At 40.9% G+C, this 25,635-nt stretch overlaps 1 protein-coding gene across 5 annotated transcripts in view; it reads left to right on the forward strand.

Annotated features, from left to right (window-relative positions):
• LOC129733927 (nuclear pore complex protein DDB_G0274915) overlaps positions 1 to 22,313 on the forward strand; it is a 93,099-nt gene extending 70,786 nt beyond the window's left edge. For 4 of the 5 annotated variants that reach the window (XM_055695548.1, XM_055695549.1, XM_055695552.1 and 1 more), the window contains 4 exons: positions 2,447 to 2,965; positions 20,202 to 20,262; positions 20,943 to 21,244; positions 21,311 to 22,313. In XM_055695548.1, the coding sequence (XP_055551523.1) occupies positions 2,447 to 2,965; positions 20,202 to 20,262; positions 20,943 to 21,244; positions 21,311 to 21,925 (1,497 nt within the window). In that variant the 3' untranslated portion in view covers positions 21,926 to 22,313. Of the gene's footprint in view, positions 1 to 2,021; positions 2,339 to 2,446; positions 2,966 to 20,201; positions 20,263 to 20,942; positions 21,245 to 21,310 lie in introns of those variants that run through there. The other variant, XM_055695550.1, reaches the window with a different exon arrangement.
• Positions 22,314 to 25,635: the final 3,322 nt, after the last annotated feature.

Genomic DNA, 25,635 nt, shown 5'->3' on the forward strand with positions numbered 1-25,635 from the left:
GGGAATTTAATTTTAAAACTTTTTTGGCACCCTGTTTTTTATTATATTTTCAAGAATACTTAAGCTTTAAATAAATTAAGTGGCAGTGTGATTAATAATAGTGTTATATTTATCTTCAATGAAATATTTTATTCCAATTAGTGGAAAATTAAAAAGATTTTTTATAAAACAAAATTTTTTTTCTAGAGAAAAATTCATCGTTAAAAAAACCTTGTTAAGATTGTAACTTAAAAAATTACAACCCAATGCAAAAACTGTTTTTATGGATATCTAAGCAATTGGCAACACTTCCGGTTAAATTTTAAATATTTTCTCAATTCCTTAGTTAATTTTCTTTAACTTGATAAACATCATAAGGAATGTTCAAAATCAAGTTTACAATCAAAATAAAAACAGAAATTTGAAGCAATTCAGAGTAAATTAAGTGATGATAAGTGTTTTTCATGTTAAATTTTCTCAGAAACACGTTGAAATTGTCAAAGTTAAATAGGCCTATTTGCCAAAAAAAAAAAACAATTTAATTTTTCAAATGCAAAAAGAACATATGTGGCAACACTGCCGCGTGATATTTGATTTATTTTTGGATTGACTAATGTTATTCAATATTCATCTTTTGGAATGTCCATCCTGAGATACAAAAAAAAATTAAAATAGAAATTACTTAAAACCAAATTTTCTTTGGCTGACTTTATTTTTTCAAAATGCTCTAACTCGAGTTTGTCTCTCAATACCTCGAGGTAATTGGCGTTTTTTGTGTAAAATTTTCTTAGAAACATGGCGAAATTGTCAACTATGAAATCAAAGTATACTCGCATATTTGGCAGCACTGTGCCTGAAATTGATATATTTTTTTTTGAATTCCCTAACTAATTTTCTTCGAAAATAATATACCTTTTTGACCTAAACTTCGAACACTTCAGAATAAAAATCACTTTTTGATAGCTAGAGTAATCAAAAGTATCTCTGAATGTCCTTTACCCAGTGATGTATAGCTCTTTACTATAGGACCACCTCCAGGGAACCAGCAGGCGTTGAAAAAAGTGACAGTCAGTATTGAGACGCTTCGCCTATTTTTCCTCTAGTTCTGAATTTTTTTAGTTCTAGAGTTCTGAATTCTTGTTAATTTCATAAACAATACATGTTTAAATCTTTCTTAATAGCACCTAATTGCAACAAAAATGAAATAACTAACATGTTAAACCTTCAAGATCGACAAAAAAAATTCATTTTTCGTTGATTTTCAAACTTCCAAAAGGAGATTTTAATAACAGTAATACTGTTGATTGATTGGAAACTCAAAATCAAAAAAAAAATACAGATAAAATTTAAAACGCCTTTTGAAATTTAGAAAAATTGACCAAACTCTCAAGAATCAAAAATCGATGATTAAAAATGCAGAGAGAGGAAGTAAACATCGGTTAAATGCTATCAAAACTTGTTAGTCGGGATTTCTCATGAAATACTGAAAATTACAGATCGAGAACACCAAACAAAAAAATCGTGAGCCGAAAGTATCAGACCTCATCGAGAAGTCAAAAATTAAAAGAATTCTAATTTCAGTATTAATTTTTATGTTGAAAATTATTTCTCGCACCGTATTAAACTTAACGTTATTCGTGAAAAGCTGTTCTCCAGGGTTTTCCGTATGTGTGTGGTGTGTATATATTGCAGCGAATGTGTAGAAAATAAACGAAGCTGAACTTTAATGTTGCAACCTGTTTAGATTGTGGTAGTCACAATAGGATCCGGTTGCTATCGGTTATACGTTCGTCTATATGAAAAATACAATAAGTCCTTATTCAAGGACTTTTTGATTTTCGTACAACAAATATTGATCTCTACCTCATAAATCATAAACATTCATGACCTTTTTTGACGATATATATTATTAGAACACTATATCCAGAAAAAAATACCTACATCATTTCTGGTTGCTTCGAAACGAAACCCACCTCATGAATAATCAATCCCGGTATTGCCTGGCAGGCACGGCCATGGTTGCACGCATCATTCAGTGTGAGACACAGCTTGATTCCGGCAGGGTCACGCCTGAAGACAGTTCCTTCCGTATGAGCTCGCTTCCGAGCAACGTTGTTACATTCGCGAACTCTACAGAACGAGCACATAATACATAAAAATTCATTATTCACCGAAATTGTTGTTATGGGAGAGTGTGTTTGGAAAAACTTCAAAATCTTTCATATGAAAAGTACCCGGTTAGCTATCTAATATTCACTCGTTTCGCACATACGTGAGGAAAGTGATGAAGTTGAAGGGTTTAGATTATGCAGAAATTATCGAAAGCTTCACCAATCGCTATGAAACCATCATCAAGAAGGTTTGTGCTTGAGCCTACCCAAGTAGCAGTCTCATAAATAGTGTTTGGACGATGGAATTTCCGATGGAACATTTTCTAACTCTCCGCCTTTTCCGTCCAATTTTACAGATGCGCTTTCAGCAGCGTCAACAGCAAGAACGTGACCAGCGCAAAGTGGAAATGATATCGACAGCCAGCAAAACGGCGACCAGCAGCTCGTCCAATACGACAGTGACCCATGGCGGAACCGGCAGCAGCAATAGTACCGTCCGTTCCTCGGCCATCAGTGCCTATACATCAACCACGGTCAGTGGTAGCCATCATTCTCCCAGTGGCTCCGGCACGGGCGATCTCTCCGCAACACTGGGCGCCGGTAAAGTTCGCCAGATGTTCGATGAACGACGTGCCCATCATCGAGTGACGGGAATCGACAAAAGTTACCCTCTGCAGCCGATCCAATCGAAAGCGGTTGCCAGCAACAACAATAACTGCATCAGTAACGGCGTTGCCAATGGAAATACTGCCAAATCCACTGCAGGAACGGCAGGCGCTGGTCTTAATAACAAAACACGTGTACCGCCCATTTCGGCCAACACAAAGGCCCGCTTTGCGATGCAACCGCGGCAGCAGGACAATGGAAACGACGAGGTAAGTTCTTCAGAAGCGTCCTTTTTAATTGGGAAAGTTGAATTGTGAGCGAAGAATTGTAATTCGCGGGAATTGCTTTCAGCAAGACAAGGCACGCGAACACAAAGACTGGGGATTTACTCTTGACGGGGAAAATAATGCGAAACAAGTTTCGCTGCAATTTCCTTCTCATTTGTTCGGTAACGAAATGAATGAGAGTTTTATTAGCTTAACGAAAGATACCTACAATATTTTATCGATGATTCGAAAATCTAGTTACGTTGAAGTAGAGACGTTTGACTCTAGTCTCTGTACGAACTGCGCAATGTTATCAATAAATTTTTCCAAACACTCAGGCTTTGTTGATAAATAAATCAAGAGAATCAATTATTCGCATCATTATCCTTGTTAATTCAATTTTTAACCAAACTTAAATTGGAATAGTCAAGTTAATTCGCAATGCAGAAAAATTATAGAAACCTTAGTGCGGCAAACACTTGAATTCATCAATAAGAATCACGCCCATTGAAACACTTGGGATAGCTATTACGATTTTCTCTACAGTTATAATTGCTTTTCTTGTTGTGGCCAATTATATTTCCATATAAAGCCGGGATAAACAGTTGCCTAGAATTTTAGGTGTTCATCGGAAACACTAGAGTTTAGAGCTCGATCAAACCGATTATGCTGTCTGTCGATGGAGGTCCTGATGAAAATCCTCGCTACCGAGAAGTTATCAGGCACGCCTAAATTCGATGCCACTTTTGGGTTCATGAATACAACCAAGACGTTCGATTTTTCACCTGCACCTTATCCAATGCTAAGAACAAAAGATTTTGTTTGTTTGAACCGCTGGTACCGTTATTGGAGACGAAGAATGATCACCATTACTTATGCGGATGAGCACATGAATTGAACCGATTGCCTCAGGGCATAATGTCATATCAATAGCCAATGACTGTAAGCAGAGTTGCCAATAAAATTTTTGATTAAACTGGAAGAATGCTGAAGAAAAAACTGCATTGTTGAAAAAAATTTTAAAAGTAGCGTCTCTGTGATGGTTATTGAATTGAGTGACCCAGTGCTAGTATCAAATACAGCAATTAAAGAGATATCAACTCACAAAGAATCACTTATTTTAATCAAAACTGTTCTGTTTCGGACCTAAATTTTGTTAAAATTATAAACTGGAAAATTTTCTTCAGCAGCGCAATCAATTTATCTCTAGGTATCTAATTATTCGAACACTTTTCAAACTACTACACAACAAAATGTAATTTGAAGAATGTCGACTGTATATAACATTTTTAGATCGGTTATTGTTATTTTCATATAACATGTTATCCTATCATCGGCTGCCGTTGTACGAGTACGTGCAACAAAGAAGCAAAGAATAGTGCTCTGAAGCTCAGAAGAATAAAACTATCTGGTCAGGTGATCTTATGGGTCGCCTGACTTTATACTGATTTTTTTCAAAAGAGGGCAAGAGTATGAATGGAGACTGGATGATACCTCGGGATAACTATGACATTCCCTCCAGGGTATGCGAAACGTCGCGTACATATTGGAAAGTCGGAGTTCCAGACGCTCGTCCAGGCTCAACGATACCTACTTTTTTGAATTTCCCGTCCTAGAGCGCTTAGTATTGCTTTATGTATGCACTATATTGTGTCAAAATAAAGTATTGTTGATGATTAACAACTTTGCTGAAGACATTGAAGACCTAGGATGTCCCTAAAAAAAGTTATAGCTGATCAAAGTTGAGTATGATGAATTAAATGCTAAAAATTATTTTTTTTCTGCCAACACTATCAGTGTAGCGATGTGAGTCGGACTTCCATTAGAAGTAATCTGTCGTATCGAGCTTCCCCGAACATACGTTTTGGCTATGATCAACATTTAAATCACTATTAAGTTTTCAACAGTTCCTTTAATGTGTTCAGGAGCGATCGTGATTTATTACTATCTGATAAGAAATCAGGTGGAGGAGTGCTTGTGGCTGTTGGGGTTCAGCATGATTCTGAGCAAATTATAACCCAGAAACATGCCGAAGATGTCTGAGTTGAATTTTCATTGAAGGGTGAAATCCATATTTTCGTATCTGTTTACTTTCCACCCCACTTTGCCAAGAAGTAATCATATGAAAAATTCATAAGGACGATAAAATTATTGAACGATGAGTCTAACACTAACTCAAAAATTCATATATGAAGATTTCAATCAAAATGATGCTGATTTTATTGTAAATGATGATAATGAAACTCTGCAATTATTTTTTGGCGGATTTAGTCAGCTTGGATTACATCAGGTTAACTCAATCAGAAATGAGCAAAACTGTTTTTTAGACTTTTTATTCACCAATTGCACAGAAGATTTTAGTGTTGACAAAGCAGAATATCCCCTATGGAAAAATGAAAAATTTCATATGCAATTGAGTACTCACTAATGCTTAATACCGAGAGATCACGACCCTCTGATCATGAACCTGAATATAAATATGACTTCACTAAAGCAAATGTTGAACTAATCAATCGTAAATTAACTGACATCGACAGGCAATCACTCCTAAAAAATTAAACAGATATGGTTGATAATTTCTTATCCTCACTGTACGGTGTTATAGACTCTACTGTACCAAAATCTAAAAAGAAAATGGCTAGCTCAAAAGATCCCATTTGGTTTACCAGGGAAATTAAAAATTTAAAGAATAGGAAACAAAAAACTCGCAAAACTTACAAAAAACTCAAAGACTAAGAAAATTTAGACAGATATTTGAACGTTTGTAATGAACTGATTACTAAAATATCTATAGCGTATGAGAATTACATCACAAGGGTAGAAAATAACATTAAATCAGATCCAAAACAGTTTTTCAAATTTGCAAACGATAAAATGTAGTCAAACCGCATATAAAAATAGCAACGAAGTCAGAGACTTTGAGTACTTTTCGCGCTTGCATGAACAAATAAATAACGTGTCAAACAAATAACAGTTCAAGAAATCCTCGCAACACTAAAAAAACTGGATGCTTCAAAAGGTCCAGGTCCAGATGGGATTCCACCCTCACTTATGAAAAATCTTACTCCTGCTTTCGTGAAACCCTTGTTTTGGCTTTTCAACTTATCCCTCACGTCCGGACAATTTCCATCAGACTGGAAAAATCTTTTCTTATACCGATTTTTAAGTCAGGTAAGAGATCTGATATCAAAAAATACCGTGGCATTGCAATGATATCATGTATCCCCAAGCTTTTTGAAGCTATCGTAAACCAAAAAATATTTAAGCAGGTAAAGAATCGCATAACGTGCAACCACAATGGTTTTTACAAAGGAAGGTCTACGGCTACCAGTTTACTTGAGTTTGTTGATTTCTCTCGCGTCTATGGACAGAGGCAATTTTGTGGAAACTCTATACACGGCTTTCAGTAAAGCTGATTTCCACGGTCCATACAATTTTTTTAGATTTTATATGGGCAGTTGTCCACGCCGGGGAAGGGGGGGGGGTCGAAATCGTTAAAAATCTGTCCACGTGGTATGTGGATGGCCCCTTAGACATCCAACAATTCCAGAAAGAGTTTGACATTTTCTACATTTAATGTAAAAAAGTCTTCTTTATGTCAACGTAAAAATATGCAATATCATATCCTACACAAGAAAAAGAAATCCTGAACATATCAGTTGCACTCTTAGACAGCAAACTGTAGAAAGGTTTTAAAATTTATTGATCATTACAATACGATCATCAATAAAGCCAACAGTATGCTAAGTTTTATAAAAAGGTTCAACTACCATTTCGTAGACCCGTATACTCTCTTTGTTACATATGTTACATCTATTTTAGAATACTGTAGTATTGTTTGGTCACCTTATCAAGACTTCCATTCCAGTAGAATCGAATCCGTACAAAAACAGTTTTTGTTATATGCACTAAGAAAACTAGGTTGTAATTCATTTTCTCGCCCTTGTCATGAATCGCGTTGCATGCTGATTAATATAGAAACGCTGGAAAAAGAGAAATCGCTTCGCTAACTCTTGTTAACGATTTAGTTTCACAACGCATATGTTCAGAAAATTTACTAGAAAAACTTAACTTCTATGCTCCTACACGCTCATTAGGAAGGTGAAAAATTTTTGTATTAAATTCTTATAGAACAGAATATGCCATGGCCGGGCCAGTTAATAGTATGATGAGTCTTTCTAATAAATATTGTGAAGTTATTGATTTAACGATGTCACGAAATGCTCTTAGAAAAAAAATTGAACACTAGAATTACATAGCTATATTTCAGTTGAATTTGAATAAAGGTAATTATTCGCACAAACGGGCAAAATAAAACACAGTGCAATAGAGATATTGAGCGTTATGCATTTTTAAGTCATTTGGCATTTAAAAAAAATCGATTTTCCTAATTTCATGTACTTCCTCTTTCGTAAAATAACAACTTTGGCCGCTTTGAGGCACCCCCTGAATTATGTCCGACTGAGCTGAAATTTTGCACAGATAATTTTTTTAGACAAATAAACACAATGTACATGGTCGGTTAATAAAATTTAACATAGCCCTTTTCGCTGCCACCCTAATGCCCACGCATGCCGGTTCAATATTGATTATCTCGATTCGTATATACCTCTGAATTGTTTGTAATAGAGTACTTTCGGCACAAACCCATTTTAGCGGAACTTTCGCTAATCGCTAACTTATCAATGCGCAGATTGTCATAGGGCTTTGGGACATGGCGAACAGGTTGCCGATTTAAGACAATTGAACGTTATTTGAATGAAACATACGTCCCAGAAGCGACTTTCGCAGTGAAGTTTGTTCATCATTCAATGGCGTCTCCAAGGTTTGGGCATTGACTGTGCACTCAAGGTTGCCCCATATAAATCGTGCTCGGGACCAGCCCACTGTAATCTGCCGTGTTTCCTCAGCTTGACCATATCAGCGTGTTTGTATAGCCTCCGAGTATAGATCGCAGAATTCTACGCTCGAAGACTACAAGCGCTCGTCGATCGGCCTCTTTCCACGTCCACGATTAGTGTCCGTAGAGAGCCACCGGGAGGATCAGAGTCCTAGGGACGATCCATTAATGATGTCACGCAAAATTTAGAAAATTATAACTCCTCCCCTCCCCTTAATTACGTCACGTTTTTATACCCCCCCTCCCCCTTCTTTGGTAATAATTGATAAATCGAGAAATTTGTTAGGAATGCATTTTTTCTTAATAAGAACGATTTCACTGAAAGAAAACTTAAACTAAAAGGAAAAGAAGATTATAGAAAATAACAAGAAAAGACGTTTAGTTCTTAGTCCAAGGATGCTGTTGATGGAGTCACATATCGACGACATAGAAAGCCTAGACAGTAACTGCAGCATCATTGCTGATTTTTGAAAGACCATTAATATTTAGTTCCTCTTCTTCAATCAACTCGCAATCCAAATCTTCACCACATGTTACAATAGCCAAGCATTTTTATTTACGTTTTGTCACAATTTTAGTATTGATTGGATTGAGAGACACTAAAAATTAATGAAATTACGCTGGCATTCATAAACGAACATGCACGGTGAAACAGAATTAACGAACATTATGCTTTTTTAACGAGTAAAAAAAATGTCATTTACATATTTTATCTAAAGCAAATCTAAAGCAAAAAAAGGGATCGTAGAACTACATGAATGATGCAAATACCATGAATAGTTCTGAGTTGAACTCTGTGGTTAGGGGCCGTTCAGTAATTACGTAAGCATATTTTTCCACTTTTTCAACCCCCCCTCCCTACCTTGTAAGACATCGTCAGATTCTTCGATACCCCGTCTCCTTCTAGTAAGATCTTACTGCCTGAATATATAGATTTTATATTGGTTTTATCATCCTGAAGTAAGCACAAAACTTCGTTTCCTCTTCTGTCCTTAATTCGAGTTAGTCGTCCTTCCGTGATTTTCTTTTTATGAATTTCACCGTCCGCACTTTCATGAACATGGTTATTTGAACAGCTGCTTTAATAATCTTTTTCTGACGTAAGATAATCAATTCACCCCCCTCCCTCCCTTGTAAAATAGCGTAAGGAAATTGCACAACCCCCCACTTCCCCTATTTTCTCACGTAATTATTGAACGGCCCCTTAGGTATGTGACTTTTTTATTTATTTATTTTTTTGAGTTGAAATGTGATGTCACACTCAAGCTAACCCCCTCCCCCATATGTCACAAAATGTCACAATAATTGAAATCCCCTCACCCCCTCTAAACGCGTGACATCATTAATGGATGGTCCCCTATAATCTGTTTCTTCACCTCGCGGTTCACCTCGTTGTCCCATGTCACGAGAGTACCAAGATAAGCAAATTCGTCGACCACTTCGAAAGTATCCCCATCCATCTCCACCGCAGCACCAACACCCGCAAAACTACCACGCTCTCCGCCAGCCACCATGTACTTCGTTTTGGCAGTGTTTATGGTAAGTCTGATTCTCGCCGCTTCCCTTTTCAGGGTGGTGACTCAATTTCCAAAAATAAATTCCCTGATATTCCCTGATTTTACCTGATGTTTCAAATTGTTTTCCCTGACTGTTCAAATTTATTTAAACTGATTTATTTATGTTGTGACTATCATAGGTTTTTCCACCTAAATCTTAAAAGTCAAAACTAGGAAAAGGATCAGACTTAAACTGGTTCCTGCTGAAATTCCCACCAGTAATTGAAACAGTTTAGCTTCGCTTTTGCTAACTTGAATCTTGAACAAAAATATTTTTTTGTTGGGAAACACGTCCAGTTTGATAAGATTGAAAATATAAATTACACTGGTCGACAAAAGTGAAAAAAAGTTTTCCTTTAGTTCAAATAAGGCGTCGGACACAAATAACGTAACGCTAAAAATCTAGATTTCAGACCCCCTCCCCCCTATGTAACGATAGGTAACGTTCGATATGACTCCCCCCCTAAAATTACGTAACGCTAAACAGCCTGACCCCCCTCCAAAATTTTCAATTTCAAGCAAAAATCACAGTTACGTAACTGTCTCTACTACTCCCCCTTCCCCCTACGTAACGATAAGTAACGCAGACTCAACCCCCCTCTCCCCCCCCCCCCTTCATGCGTTACGTAATTTGTGTACGACGCCTAAGTACCCTAGAAATATTATAGCTTCTTGACCTGTTCATTTCGATGTCCCTGGTAAATGCAGAAGTGCGTCAAAAGACCGCAGAGTAATTGTTCGCCGTGTTCGTCGTTTTCCGTTTACTTACGGGAAAATTTTATTGAAGTCTCTGAAGACTTGAGGCATTTCTGAAACGTCTAGGGGCACAAAAATTCACAGGAACAGTGTTATCAATTAACTATTTTGAGACACACCTGCTTTGACAAGAAAATCAATCAGATCTGGAATTCTGGTTGGATCAGCTGAATAATTGTTTCAAATTCTTGACTGTAAACCTCAGCTGGTTTCTTATCCGGCTTTAAAATTTGAGTATTTTTAGCATTATCCAATAATTTGGCGAAATAACCATTTTGAAACAATTCCTGAGAATTTCTTAAGAACTATATTCAAAATGTTTAAAATCCCATCGTGACGAAGTGCTTTTATACTTTTGAAATTTTAATGATAGATTTAATCACATTTAAGTTAGTTTCAATTAATTCTGCTGGTAAAAATTCCGGGGTAGAAATTTGATAACATTAATTCACTACTCACTTACTATATTTCGAGTTATGAACACACTCAAACTACTGAACAAGTCTTTGAGTTTTCTGTTAATTGGTTGCAATGAAGTAATCACCATTTTCAATTGCTGGAATATGGCGATAGTGAAACTTGCTCAGGCAATGTTAGAAGGTGCGTTAACAGTTTGAAAGCAATTGCAAGAAACCGAAGAAAAAAATCTCGTCGAACCACTGGTTTTCATTAAAAAGCGTTGTAATTAGCATAAAATTCGCGCACTACTTGTATCTATTTGGATACTTTTCGAAAAATTTAATCACTATTTCTTGACATCTTGGTCACTAACGTCACTACAGTTGCATTGTCTAACCGTTATGAGCCCTGTACAAGGTATCATCAGTGCTACAATGCTCTTTTAACTTTAATTGCAGTTTAACAAATATACTTGAAATTTTCAACGATGGAACTATCTAGAACGGTTGGAGAACAAATCGACCTTTAATTTACAATAGAGTTTATTTAAATTGTGCATGTTGTTGAGTAAGAAAAGTTTGAAGGTAATTTATCGAGGAAAACACTGTCACTCCGCGGTGATGGGGTTAAATAAAGCCTTTGCTAAAGTAGATGCGTTCTTCTAGAAAATTACTTTCCAGGAAAATTCTTCTACCTGGAACAAATTTTTATTGAGTGTTGTTGTAGGGTTGCTGGTGACCGTCCACATCAAATGCATTGAAATAAATCCAATTCAGAACTAACTCCGTAAAAACCCTAAGCCTTTAAAATTTTCCCTGATGACTTTTTAAATTCCCTGAATTCCCTGATCGAAAAATTAAATCCCTGATATTCCCTGATTCTCCCGGTTTTTCCCGGTAGTCGCCACCCTGCTTTTGAGAGCCGTATAAGTCTCACCTTGCTTCAGACCATCTAATGTCACAAACGCGTACGAAAATTCGCCCGCTGTCCCGACGCATGAAGTAAAGCCGTCAAGCGTCGTATGTAATAGTTTGATTAGTTTTGTTGGAAAACCATGTTCAAGCATTATTTGCCACAGCTCGTTGCGGTATACTGTATCGTACGCCGCCTTAAAGTCACTAAACAGATGAATTGAATTGGTATTCCTGCAACGGCCTCAGTCGCTGGAACAGGATACGGGAGAGATTTTCGTAAGCGAAATTGAACAGGGTCATGCCTCGACAATAACTACACTCGAGTATATGTCCCTTCTTGAAAATAGGGCATATGAGTCCTTCCAACCAGTCTGTAGGTAGTTGTTCCTCAGAACATACCCTTAGGATAATCTGGTAAATTGCACTACACAGTCGTTCGCTCCCGACATTGAAAAGCTCGACCGGTAAGCCGTCTTTTTCAGCGGCTATGTGGTTCTTCAGCTCGTTGCAAGCATATTTCACCTCGTCCAATGTTGGTGGGTCCATAGCTTGTCCGTTCTCCCCAATTTTTATCCTGTTCCCCTCGACAACTCTCCTATCTTCCTCACCGCTCAACACCACTTCAAAATGTTGCGTTCAACGCCTGGCCACCTGCGATTTATCGGTAATCAGGTTCCCCTCCCTGTCATTACACATGGCAGGTACTGGCACGGTCCGGTTCCTGATTCCGTTGATCGTTCTATAGAAGCTCCTCAGCTCGTGCCTGGTGAAGCAAATCTCCGTCTCCGCGAGGACGCGATCGTAGTGCTCACGTTTCTTACAGCGGCGAAGCCTCTTTCCGGCTGCTCTTGCCTCCCGGTATTTCTAGCTGCTACTAACGGCGTAGGCTCGGTTCTTCCCTTCCGTCACCTCCCAGTACGCGTGGTTCCCGTTGTCATACCTATAACTTCTCGCGCTGTTTCGCTGACCGCATCATGTATGTGCTTCTACTGCTCGTTCAGGTCGTTGGACAACCGGACGCGAATCTTGCCTACCACGAGATAGTGATCCGAGTCGCTATTTGGCCCTTGAAAGTACCGCACATCTATGACGTCTTAAAAGTGCCGGCCGTCGATCAGCATGTGGTCGATCTGGGAGCAGGCATTGAGGTGTCTCCAAGTGTATATTTACTTCAGCATGCTGTCTTACTAGGCCTGTGATGCCTAGTCTCGCGGAGGGGCTGCCGTCTTGGGTAGCTGGCGAGACACCGCATTTCAAAGTTCAGCTGTCCGCTCCGGATCAGTCGCTGTTTAAGCCGCCCCAAACTCCTGGGAAAACAGACGCTTAGACAAGGTACTTTCCAAGGAGAACAACTCCCCCTTCCCTGTCAGTATACGACCAAGTTCTCACCGGTCCACCGATCTTCCCATGGTTGCTCGTATCCCAGTCGGTACCACGTGGAGGTAGGATAGGAGTTGCTGGGCTTATATTATAGACCACAATGGGGTCTATTTTATGCCAACTAGTACGGATGTACTGCTGGTACGCACTGTTCAGCCGTTTATCAACCCCTAAAATAACACTCATTTTCGTGCAAATCGGCAACGCCGGTCGGCGCATTACACTGGACCATCGTAAGGCTCCTCATTCGTGTTCGCAATATTGCTACGATTTTTCGTTCGTTTATCGGTTCCACCTTAGAGGAGAAGGGCCAAGTGGGCCATCCGGTGACTTTTAAAGTCTCCAACAAAAAAATCTTTATTTCTGGCTCACGAATTATGCTTAAAAGCAATCTAAAAATGAACAAAAGTGCTTTTATTCTAGATATATATTTGAATTTCCTCAAATACCGTGGGCATAAAAATGTATTGTTTTTACCTTGATTTAGAGTCTAGTCAAACCTTGTCAATGTAAAGTTTTGAATAAGTTAGATTTTCAATTAGTTTTAGCCACTGATGACCCAATTGTTTTTTCAATTTTTAGACATTATATTGTCTTGAGAAATTTCATTACCTGGTTCTCTATTTTATGTTTTACTCATCCCAATTTAATTTTATCTATTATTATTCAGAGGTAAAGTGATTTTAACAACCATTTTCATCGATTAGTGAATTTACTGTATTCATTCGGTTTGGGAAAAAATGTTTGGGAATTAAAAATTACAATGAAGTTGAAATATTTTATAGGGTGGTTTACCGGTAAAACAAAAACCGGTAAAACCGGTAAAACCGATATTTTTTTCAATACCGAAATACCGGTATTGGAGAGGCAAAAAAAAACGGTATTTCCGGTATTATTCTTAAAATTAAAAAAAATACTGTCACAATATTCATATATCATTGTAAGGTTAATGAATGCTACCAACTTAGGTCGGTGTTACAAATCACATGACGGCGTATATAAAAAATATATTTAGACAGAAGTAACATTGAATTTTAATTTACTCTACCCTATTTATCAATTTTTGTTTCCTTCTTGTTTGTTCTGCTTGGATTCAGATGATGTATTTGTGTGTATCGATAATATGTTAAAAAACTTCATATCAATAAAGCAAGACATTTATTTTTTGAGTAGAATAGATAATCTCTTTACACACTCATACTGCCTCTGTACAACCCGTGGATTTTGAACCTATCAGTTCAACCACAAATTCTGAAAAACATAGTTTGGGGCAGTAACCACAATGTTGTCTGCGAAAAAACGTATATCATTATTCGTGTTGTGCTATTTAAAAGTAAAACTAAAAAAATAATATATAAATATAAATTTGGATCAGGGATTTATTTTTGTTTTAGCGTCTCCGTGTGCATTGCACAGGTTGCACCTAATTATGAACATGTTGCTCCTGCTACAAAGCGTTTACAGGATGAAAAAATCAATCAATAAAATATTTCGTCCTAAAAATTACTGCTCCTTATTCTTGAGAAAGTGAAATTTAAATAACTGTAGCATGGTCAAAGCTTCGTCGCCCGAACCGCAGCGAATTTCATTAGCAATAATTCTAGTTGAGAAAAATGTTTTCTCAGGTTCAACTGAATTTGGAAGAACTGTTTCAAGAGCATCAAACAGAATAGAAAAGTATTTACCTTCGATTCCTTCGGATTCATAGAATGTAAGTTCTTGCCTGATCGTCATTTCATTTTCTTCTTCATTCATTTACTCTTCTCAACAGTTTCAATAATTGTTCCTCTAAGAATTCCAAATTTATTCATTAATTTAAATTAAGTTTTTTACTAATATGAGTTTCGAATTTATGTTCTTCGTTATCATATCACTGGATTCATTCATTAAAGTTTTCCAAACACTATTGAGTTTTTCCAGTGTTGTATCTGGATCGTATAACATCAAAAGAGATCAAAATAAGTGGTCCAAAACTTACAGAAAAAAAATCACAGGAGGGTTGTGCGCAAAGCCACGACCGCAAGGTTGAAGTAGAATACTTTTACACAGCTCTACATACGGCTGTACATTAACCTACGGCCGGGCGAAACAGCTCGCGCCGCTTTTCGCGTTTAGACTGGCAGAAGCCTAATGCGCACGGCAAACACAATAGAAAGGTGTTTTCACATTGAAAATTAGACACGGCTTTACTGAAGTAAGTGTTGGCAAATGCATCTACCGCTAATACCACCGCTATCGTACGAAAGCGCGTCGTTTCATGTGGGGAATAATATCAACAACGAAAAATGACGCGCGTCTAACTGAGCACACCCGAACTGTTTCGCCGTGCCGCTTCCATTTACTTCCTTATAACATCGGCCTCAGGGAAAAGTACCGGCTGCACCTACCGCTGAGGCTGTTACCATACTGCTACTGGTTCCCAAAGCTATTTACTCTTCAAATTAAGTGTTTTATTTGTCCTTAAAAGAACAATTGTTTAATTCCATATCGGATATAATGCAATCGCATCTCTGTAATATTACCGACAGTAATATTCTTCTGAACAAAATGATCCAACTTTTCCATTGGAGGGAGTGCCGGCTGATGTACGGTAAAAATCTCGCCCGGTCGCTTGCGTTGGCGTTCAGCCTGGCAGAGGCCTGAGGCGTGGTGACCAACCACAGGGCAAGTGATTTGTTTAATTTGGAGGCAGCCACAGGCGCAACCCGCTGCTATCCTCTGTTACTGTTGTGGACGGTCCATCCAGCTCACCTTCCGTTTAAGGAATGCAGCTAGTTTCCCCAGAAACACTTTTTTATAGCCGAAGGGTGCTACGAAAGAGGCCACGCCTTTCTGTTCAGTTTTACCATTTTCTAATGTTCTTCAGACGAATTATTCCACAATTCGCATTTGATTGTTGTATCCAGCGAATAAACACTGATGGTGCTCTCACAAACGCAACGATTTTACCCCTAACCGTATTGCGGCTTGTAACATCAAGCGATTTCGTTTGCTCGCTGTTGCGTGTTGCATCATGTTGTAACTTGGTAGCTGGGAGACGACGAAATTCTGCTTATGCTGATTGATTAAATCGACTTCATATTAGCTCTGCATAGTCGAACTAACTGTTTTTGTGAATGCGGTCTAACAGGGCAGTTTGTTATTCAAAGTTGGTTATGCTGATCGCAGCCTTTGCGCTGCCCCTACAGTGGGGGGTTTACTAAATAAAGTAAAAGTAAAAATTAAACAACTACAACAGAATTTGATAGCATCCCGCACAGAATGTCTGCTTGTGTTGATGCTAGAAAATTATTAACCTTCAATTATTTGTTTATTTGCCTTGAAAAAAGCGTTTTGCGGTACAAAATCGGTTACTGATTACAACTTTTGAGCTGCCCTAACATTGGGGGAATTAAGATACACGGACAACATGCACTGTGGAAGCTATTTTACATTCAGTAAATTCGACGGGTACTTACCTTACCAAACAGTCCCAAGCCGTGGTGTGGCCTTTGCTGTACGTAAGAGTCGTCTCCATTCCACTCGGTCCATGGCTGCAGTTCGCCAGCTCTGCAGTCTGCGTAGGGTCCGCAGGTCGTCTTCCACCTGATCGATCCACCTTGCCCGCTGTGCACCTCTCCGCTTCGTCCCTGACGGATTGGTTTCAAGAACCATCTTTACCGGGCTGTCGTCTGACATCCTTACAACATGCCCAGCCCACCGCAACCTGCCTATCTTGGCGGTGTGGACGATAGATGGCTCCCCAAGCAGCTCCAGCAGTTCGTGGTTCCTTCGCCTTCTCCACACTCCGTTTTCCATCTGCAGCCCACCGAAGATGGTACGCAACACCTTTCGCTCGAAGACCGCAAGGGCGCGTTGGTCCTCCACAAGCATAGTCCATGTCTCATGCCCGTAGAGGACTACCGGTCTAATCAGCGTCTTGTAGATGGTTAACTCGGTGCGGCGACGAATTCTACTCGATCGGAGCGTCCTCCGGAGACCAAAGTATGCACGATTTCCTGCCATAATGCGCCGTTGAATTTCTCTGCTGGTATCGTTGTCGGCAGTTACCAGTGGGCCCAGATCGCGAACTCATCAACCACCTCGATTTCATCACCACCAATTTGAACTCGAGGTGGGAGGTTAGCACTGTCCTCTCGTGAACCCCTTCCTTTCATGTACTTCGTCTTCGATGCATTGATGACCAGTCCAATCCGTTTGGCTTCAGCCTTTAGTCCGATGTACGTATCCGCCATCTTCACAAAGGTCCGAGCCACAATGTCAATATCGTCGGCAAAACAGTTGAACCGACTTTTGGAATATCGTGCCACTCGTGTTAATCCCCGCTCTTCTAATGACACCTTCCAGGGCAATGTTAAACAGTAGGCACGAGAGACCATCACCTTGCCTTAGACCTCTTCGGGTTTCGAAAGGGGCTTGAGAGTGCCCCCGAAACTCGAACTACACACATCACTCGATCCATCGTCGCTTTGACCAACCGCGTCAGTTTGTCCGAAAATCCGTAGTCGTGCATGATTTGCCATAGCTTGTCCCGATCGATTGTGTCGTACGCCGATTTAAAATCGATGAACAAATGATGTATGGGCACGTTATATTCGCGGCATTTCTGCATAACCTGCCGAAACGCGAATATCTGATCCGTGGTGGCGCGAGCAGCCATAAATCCCGCCTGGTAGTGCCCCACGAACTGCGGGTAGTGCCCCACGCAAATGGTGATAGTCGACGGCAAAGTATTTGGGAGAGTACCTTGTAGGCGGCGTTCAACAGAGTGATTGCCCGGTAATTGCAGCACTCCAGTTTGTCGCCCTTTTTGTAGATGGGACACACAATACCCTCCATCCACTCCTCCGGTACTCGTTCTTCCTCCCAAACCTTGACAATGACCCAGTGCACGGCTCTAGCCAGTGTTTCTCCACCGTATTTTAATAGCTCGCTGGGAAGTTGGTCCACCCCAGCAGCTTTATTGTTTTTCAGCCGACCAATCTCCTCCTCCACCTCCAGAAGATCGGGGGCTGGAATTCTGATGTCTTCTGCTCGTGCACCAAGATCAATTGCCATACCGTCCTCGCGCTCTACTGCATCGCCGTTTAGATGCTCGTCGAAGTGCTGCCTCCACTTTTCGATCACCTCACACTCGTCTGTTAGGAGGTTGCCGTCCAAGCTCCTGCACATATTGGCTTGCGGCACAAAGTCTCCCGTTCAGCTTCTCGTAGAACTTCCGAGTGTCGTTAGCTAGGTACAGCTCTTCCATCGCTACGCGATCTCGGTCCTCGAGCTGGCGCTTCTTCCTACGGAGGACTGAGTTTTGGCTATTCCGTGCCTGTCGGTATCGTTCCACGTTCGCTCTCGTACGGTGTTGCAGCATTCTCGCCCGTGCTGCATTCTTCTCCTCGACTAACCGTTTGCATTCGCCGTCAAACCAGTCATTTATATGATTCGGGGCCCTTGTACCTAGTAGCGCTACTGCAGTGTTACCTATGGCGGATCGGATGCTTTTCCAGCCATCTTCAAGGGTAGCTGCGCTCTTCCGTAGGTAGCACTGCCTCCAGCTGCTGCGCGTATTCCTGTGCAGCCTCGGCGTCCCGCAGTTGCTCAATATTTGGTCGCGGCGTTCGATTTCGGCGGGTGTTATACACCGTCGATAGTTTTGAGCGCATGCACACAGCTACTAGGTAGTGGTCCGAATCTATATTCGCACTGCGGTAAGCGCGAACGTTGATGATGTCAGAGAAAAACCTGCCGTCGATTAGAACGTGGTCGATTTGGTTCTCTGTCTGTTGGTCGGGTGATCTCCAGGTGGATTTGTGGATATCTTTGCGGGGGAAGAAGGTACTTCGGACTACCATACCACGGGAGGCCGCAAAGTTTACGCACCGATGGCCGTTATCATTAGACACGGCATGCAGGCTATCTGGTCCGATTACCGGTCTGTACATTGCCTCCCATCCTACCTTAGCATTCAAGTCCCCAATAACGATCTTCACGTCCCGTCGCGGGCAGCTATCGTAGACCTGCTCCAGCTGCGCGTAGAACGCTTCCTTCTCGTCGTCGGGTCTTCCTTCATCTGGGCAGTGCACGTTGATGATGCTGTAGTTGAAGAACCGGCCCTTTATCCTCAACTTGCACATCCTTGCGTTGATCGGCTGCCACCCTATCACGCGTTGGCGCATCTTACCCAGTACTATGAAGCCGGTTCCCAGCTCGCTGGTGGTACCACAACTCTGGTAGAAAGTAGCCGCCCGGTGCCCGCTTTTCCATACCTTCTGTCCTGTCCAACGAAGTTCCTGCAGCGCTATGACTTCGAAGTTACGTGGATGTAGCTCGTCATAAATTATCCTGCCGCATCCTGGAAAGCAGAGCGATTTGCAGTTCCATGTCCCAAGTTTCCAACGTGGTGACCAACCACAGGGCTAGTGCTGCTGCTAAGGAAGGACGACTGCTGTTGTCGCTGTCTAGAACTATTATGAGCGGCTTCGGCTGAAACAGGCTCTTATATAGGCCAAATAGCATGTTTTAAATTGCAAGGTATATGATTCTGTCGACCGTTCTTGGGAAGCAATCATATAACGACCAATCAAAGGTCGAATTTTTCGTTTTGACAAGGCTTGACTATTTTCAATAGTACAATAGTGTGAATAATAAAATTACAATTGTCTTCTTTTGGGAAGAATCTTAGAAAATTTTCCAATCTATTGCTGCAAGAACGAAGGAAAATCTATTGCTGCAAGAACGAAAAGGAAATCCAATACTAACCGATTTATTAGCATTTGAAATTGGACATATTTTTCACTTTCTTCGGTTTTAGATTTTCATTTCACATCCCTATGTAGCCGAACTTCCTGAGAGAAGTATTCTACTTCAAAAGTTAGATCGTAATGCAGCATAGGTACTCATAAATGCAAAAACATAATTATGCAGCGAGACGTCAATAGATGCGACCTAAAACGCTAGGCAAAAAATAAATTTCAAATCCAATTTTCTGTATATATTTAATTATTTTTCAGTTTCATTTTCAAATAGTACAGAGAGAATGACTTGAGTTTTTCCGCGGACATGATTGTCATTATTTCCCCAAACTATGATTTTCAGAATTTTGTAGTTGAACTAGTAGGTTTATAGACCACGAGTCGCCCCTGGTTTGTATTAGTCAGAAAAAATGAAAATACCGGTTTTTTACCGGTTTTACCGGTTTTTATTTTTATGAATACCGAAATACCGGTTTTTCGAAAAGTCGGTAATACCCTAGTATTTTATGAATAACAGTTAAACAAAGTTAGTTTAACGGCACTGCTGTATCTTACTTATTCAATCTTTTTGTTTCTGATCTCTTCCAGACAGGAAAAAATTCCACCTTCGACGACAACGAAAACTTTCTGGAGGACGAGAAATTTCCAGGTAATAATATTGCACAATTTAACTGCGTATTCACTGGCTTGACGGCTTTGCGTGTAATCAACCAACAAATCAATATCAAATTAAATGTCAATCCATTGGGTTTCGGTTACAAATATGTAGGCATTCTCATACTAAAGTTTCGCCTTTTCATTGGGATTCAAGTAAAATTTTCATTCATGTCGCGCTACGAATATGTATCAATACCATTAACTAACAATATTGGTTCCGCTTTTCCAAATCCCAAACTCACCCATCTCAGGCACAGTGCCGCAAACAGTATAGAAATAGAGTGGTTCGTGCTGGTGCAATCTAATTTCTTTACGGAGCTACCTGTATGCAATCGCGGCCCCACCTCTGGCCAATCAAGCATACATAATGTTGTTTGTAAACTGTAACGTCCTCTACGAGCTGTTTTTCCCTACATAACCCCTCTGTAGTAGCAGTGAAGGAAAGTGAAAACGACCAACCCTTGGCGTTTTACGGTGTCTCGAAAATGGAGCTGGGAAACTTCCATCCACCCCCACCATCCTCGTGGATTGCTTTTTATCCAGCTGACATCCACCCCATTACCGATAATAATTTTGTCAATTTGAATGAATGTTGTTTGGGTGGATCCCGCCTGATTGATGAGCACATTACAGAGTTCGTTTTTTTTCTCCTTTATGCCAAAACCGTTTCAGATACCATTTCCTTCGACGATGACCCGTCGTCGTCACTGGCTTTCGGAATACCGACCGGAAATCATCCGATTACTAGAAAGCCTACCAGTACGAATAAATCCGGTGGTCCCGCCCAAAACGTCAACAGCTTGAAACTTAAACCCGTCCCGGGTCGGGTCCCGCTGGGAACCGGTATCAAGCAACCGACCGCAACGAAACCCGTCTCGAAGAAGCAACCCTCGCCAACAGCAGCCCAACCAACAACAGCATCAGCAGCACAATCATCACCAACTCGTGGAGGTTCGAGCTCTAACTCCGCTAAAGTAGGCTTTGACTGACCGCTGCTAACATTTGCAATCTAAAAACAAATATTTTTTTAACATTTGCAGTCCTCGCCATCGCGACCATCGACCGGCAAATCAGTAATGGCCAGTGCAAGTAGCATCACACGGAAATCACCAGTGGCACCTTCGACAGTCGTAGACGGTCCAGTACCGGAGGGTCTAACTAGATGCGATATTTGCAGTCGCAACTTTGCCGATGACCGCATAGCCAAACATCGGGAAATTTGCAAGAAAACTAAGAGCAAAAAGCGCAAAGTTTTTGACACCACCAAGCACCGAGTGGCCGGAACGGAGGCCGAGAAGTACGTTGCCAAAAAGAAGCCGGGCGTTAGTGGTAGTAAGAAATCGATCGCCGGTGCTCCCGCTGGTCCAGCTGCTGCTGCTGGAGGGGCTGAACAACGGAAGAGCGATTGGCGCCGAAAGCACGAGGAATTCATTCAGGCGATCCGGGCGGCAAAGGAAATGAAAGCCTACTTGGCGAAGGGTGGAAAGCTGTCCGATTTACCACCACCACCTCCTTCCGAGAATCCTGATTACATACAGTGTCCGCACTGTTCGCGACGATTCAATCAGACAGCCGCCGAACGGCACATTCCCAAGTGCGCTACCATGCTGCACAACAAACCGAAACCGAACCAGCCCAAGGGTAAACGATTTTAAACCTGAACGAACGGATACTGAAGCATCATTACCGTAACGGAACTAATATCCATGGATCCATATTTATTTTGTTAGTTTTTTTTTTTTTTGTCTTGAACTCTAAAACTTGTATTAATATTTTGATAAACGATATTATTTTAACAAGACAGCGAAAATTTGTGAACAAAAAAATAAAATCCTAACTCATTGCTCGCCATTTATGCAATTAAAATGTAACTGAATCGACCTGGCATGAACGATTTATATATCAAGAAAAACCTACGATACTGCTTGTTAGCTTTCCCTAAGAGGGCGAAAAACAGTAAATCACGATCTATTACAATTGCGGCTGTGTATCGAAAAAGAAAGAAGAAACATTAAACGAAAATAAATATACTATTGCAGCTTTCGCTTGTTGTTTTATTCTCTTTTCAGGAACAAAAAAGAACACAATTAAACACAAACCTTTTTAAAGAAAAGTCGATCCGATCCCTTCGATTATTCGAGGCAGATACGTATTTAACCTCCGAGTGCCAAGTGCCGCTTTTGGACACGCCTCAGTTGACATCTAAAATGCCTCAATAAATACTTAAAAAATGTTAAAAAAGACTCATAGTGATTTAACCGAGGTCGGTCTGAAAAATAACTTGGGCACTAGAGGGTTTAATATGGAACAGCTTCATGATTTATCAATGGACGGTTTTCATCAGTCTAATATTACTCAGAAAATTCGCTTTTTGTTCTCTAAACTGATGAAGTCTCTTTTGTTTCACTGAAAGATGATTGATCTCTCCTCATTAGACCTATAGCAAATAGTCCTCGAATCGCTTGGGGCGCATTCTCTCCCGTTCTGGTCTCTTGGTTTGGATGGAGATGCTGAATAGGTCGTAGAGCTGCTGGGTCCCGATTGAGCTTAGCTACCGGTTCAAGTCGAGTTTCATCTTCACTCACTGACTTGGAAATCAACGGCTTAACGTAAGATGTGATTCTTTGGCACCAACTCTCTTATCCTTATCACGAGGTGGTATTAGGTCACGAAATCATCTGCCGAATATTAGTATAATGCAGTACATGTAGAAGTATTCTTGTAACGCCCCTTTCCAATCTGTTCTCTTGGACTTACTGATTCTCAACACTTTTAGCAGTGATTGGTTCTGTAGTTCTGCCTCGCTACTCACATTGAATGGTATGGGTCAGCTTAATGTCCGGTCGACGCAAAAATCCTTGAGTCATTGGCTCCACGATCATGTACCTGCTGTAGAGGTCACTAAGAACGGCTAGATGAGCCCAGATTAGAAGAGGGTCGAGTTTTTCATACGGTGTAATCAGTTGGCAGTCAAAGCATTGTCTGCACGCCTTCTTCACATCTGCGTCAATCTCTGGCCACCACACGTCAACTCGAAATCTCCACTCTTCATTTTCTCTTACCCCGGGCGGCCTGTGTGTGCCAAGACCAAAAATGTTTCCCGCTGAGGTGAATGAATGACAACTTCATCTCTTCGCAACAGTACATCCTCCGAAATGCACAATTCTCTCTTGAACGATGCGCAACTTTTGATTTCTTCATCTCATGTGTCGTTACGAAGCGCCATCTTTACCTTCTGAATATCCACGACATTCGTACAATTTCTTTCATGGTTACAGACATGGTAGCTGGTCAGCAGTTTTGTATGTCATCTCAAAAAGCTGCATTTTCTAAGCAAAACGTGGTTTTTGAAAATTTTCTATCGTTGTCATTCAATTTTTTAAATCACGAATTGAAACTGTTTGTAATCTGCTCGAAATCGCTACAATGACAGTTCGACCATATACCAACTGTCATTGTAGCGATTTTTATTTTTTATTGAAAATTCGGAGGACAATGATATAAAATTTAAAACAAAATCATGTTTTGCTCAGAAAATTACTCTCTTTTACCTGATATATAAAAATCGAAAATCCGTGAGTAGCTAAACAACCCAATTGCGTTGAAAACTTTTTCGGAATGTGCGGCTCATCTCTATTGGTGTTGGTTAGGGCTGAATTTTTCGCTAAAGATGATTACCAAGTGGCTTGTGGTGGGCATCAAATGGTGAGTTGACAACCTGGAAGGAGCGTCAAACATAGCTTCGGCCCTCACAAGTTCCTATCTCACACCTCCACGAGTCATATGATTACACTAGACTGCCGGTTGAAACATGGATACAACTGGTTGGTGTTGCCTGGGCAATGTTGTCATCCGACAATAGCTAAGTGAGAAGGTGCGACGCGATCATTGGCGCGTTAACCATATTCCGGCGGTGGAGGAAATGCTTCGCCAACCCGAGCGTCTGTTCACCAAGATGGTGCGGCTCAAAACAGCGTCTGATCTCCATGTTAGGAGCGACTGATTAACGTCCTGGTGGCAGCGTGGGACTCTGAACAGAGCTGACACGATGGTCCCCCGGCGAGACAGGGGGTTGGGGAAGGCCCAACGAGCCCCCCGGAAAACAACATGTTACAAACAACGTAAGAGATAATACGATAATACGAGATAATGACGAGCTACATCCACGCAACTTCGAAGTCGTAGCGCTGCAGGAACTTTGTTGGACAGGACAGAAGGTATGGAAAAGCGGGCACCGGGCGGCTACTTTCTACCAGAGTTGTGGTACCACCAGCGAGCTGGGAACCGGCTTCATAGTACTGGGTAAGATGCGCCAACGCGTGATAGGGTGGCAGCCGATCAACGCAAGGATGTGCAAGTTGAGGATAAAGGGCCGCTTCAACTACAGCATCATCAACGTGCACTGCCCACATGAAGGAAGACCCGACGACGAGAAGGAAGCGTTCTACGCGCAGCTGGAGCAGGTCTACGATAGCTGCCCGCGACGGGACGTGAAGATCGTTATTGGGGACTTGAATGCTAAGGTAGGACGGAAGGCAATGTACAGACCGGTAATCGGACCAGATAGCCTGCATGCCGTGTATAATGATAACGGCCATCGGTGCGTAAACTTTGCGGCCTCCCGTGGTATGGTAGTCCGAAGTACCTTCTTCCCCCGCAAAGGTATCCACAAATCCACCTGGAGATCACCCGACCAACAGACAGAGAACCAAATCGACCACGTTCTAATCGACGGCAGGTTTTTCTCCGACATCATCAACGTTCGCACCTACCGCAGTGCGAATATAGATTCGGACCACTACCTAGTAGCTGTGTGCATGCGCTCAAAACTATCGACGGTGTATAACACCCGCCGAAGTCGAACGCCGCGACCAAATATTGAGCAACTGCGGGACGTCGAGGCTGCACAGGAGTACGCGCAGCAGCTGGAGGCAGTGCTACCTACGGAAGAGCAGCTTGGCGCAGCTACCCTTGAAGATGGCTGGAAAAGCATCCGATCCGCCATAGGTAACACTGCACCCAAGTAACACACAAAACATGTTAGAAAATAAGTAACAGCGAAAGTAGTCATATAAGTGTACTACAAGCGCAATTGAAAACTTGTGTTATTATATTGTGTTTGAAGTTGTTTTTCATCAGTAATACAACTGCATTTCGAAAACAAGCTCGTTTTTCTGGTTTTGGAAATGTTTTTAATAACATGAGTTCAAGAATGACAATCACTATCACTTGGTCTTTTCGTAAGACTTTACACCATCTAATAACAACACTACGTACCTGTAAAATGATTTTCCTTAGTACAATAGTCGTAGCATTCAACACCCAACTTAAAATTACTTAATCAAATTAATATTTAAATTATATG

The sequence above is a fragment of the Wyeomyia smithii genome, chromosome 1 (genome assembly GCF_029784165.1).
Source record: "Wyeomyia smithii strain HCP4-BCI-WySm-NY-G18 chromosome 1, ASM2978416v1, whole genome shotgun sequence".
Lineage (NCBI taxonomy): Eukaryota > Metazoa > Arthropoda > Insecta > Diptera > Culicidae > Wyeomyia > Wyeomyia smithii.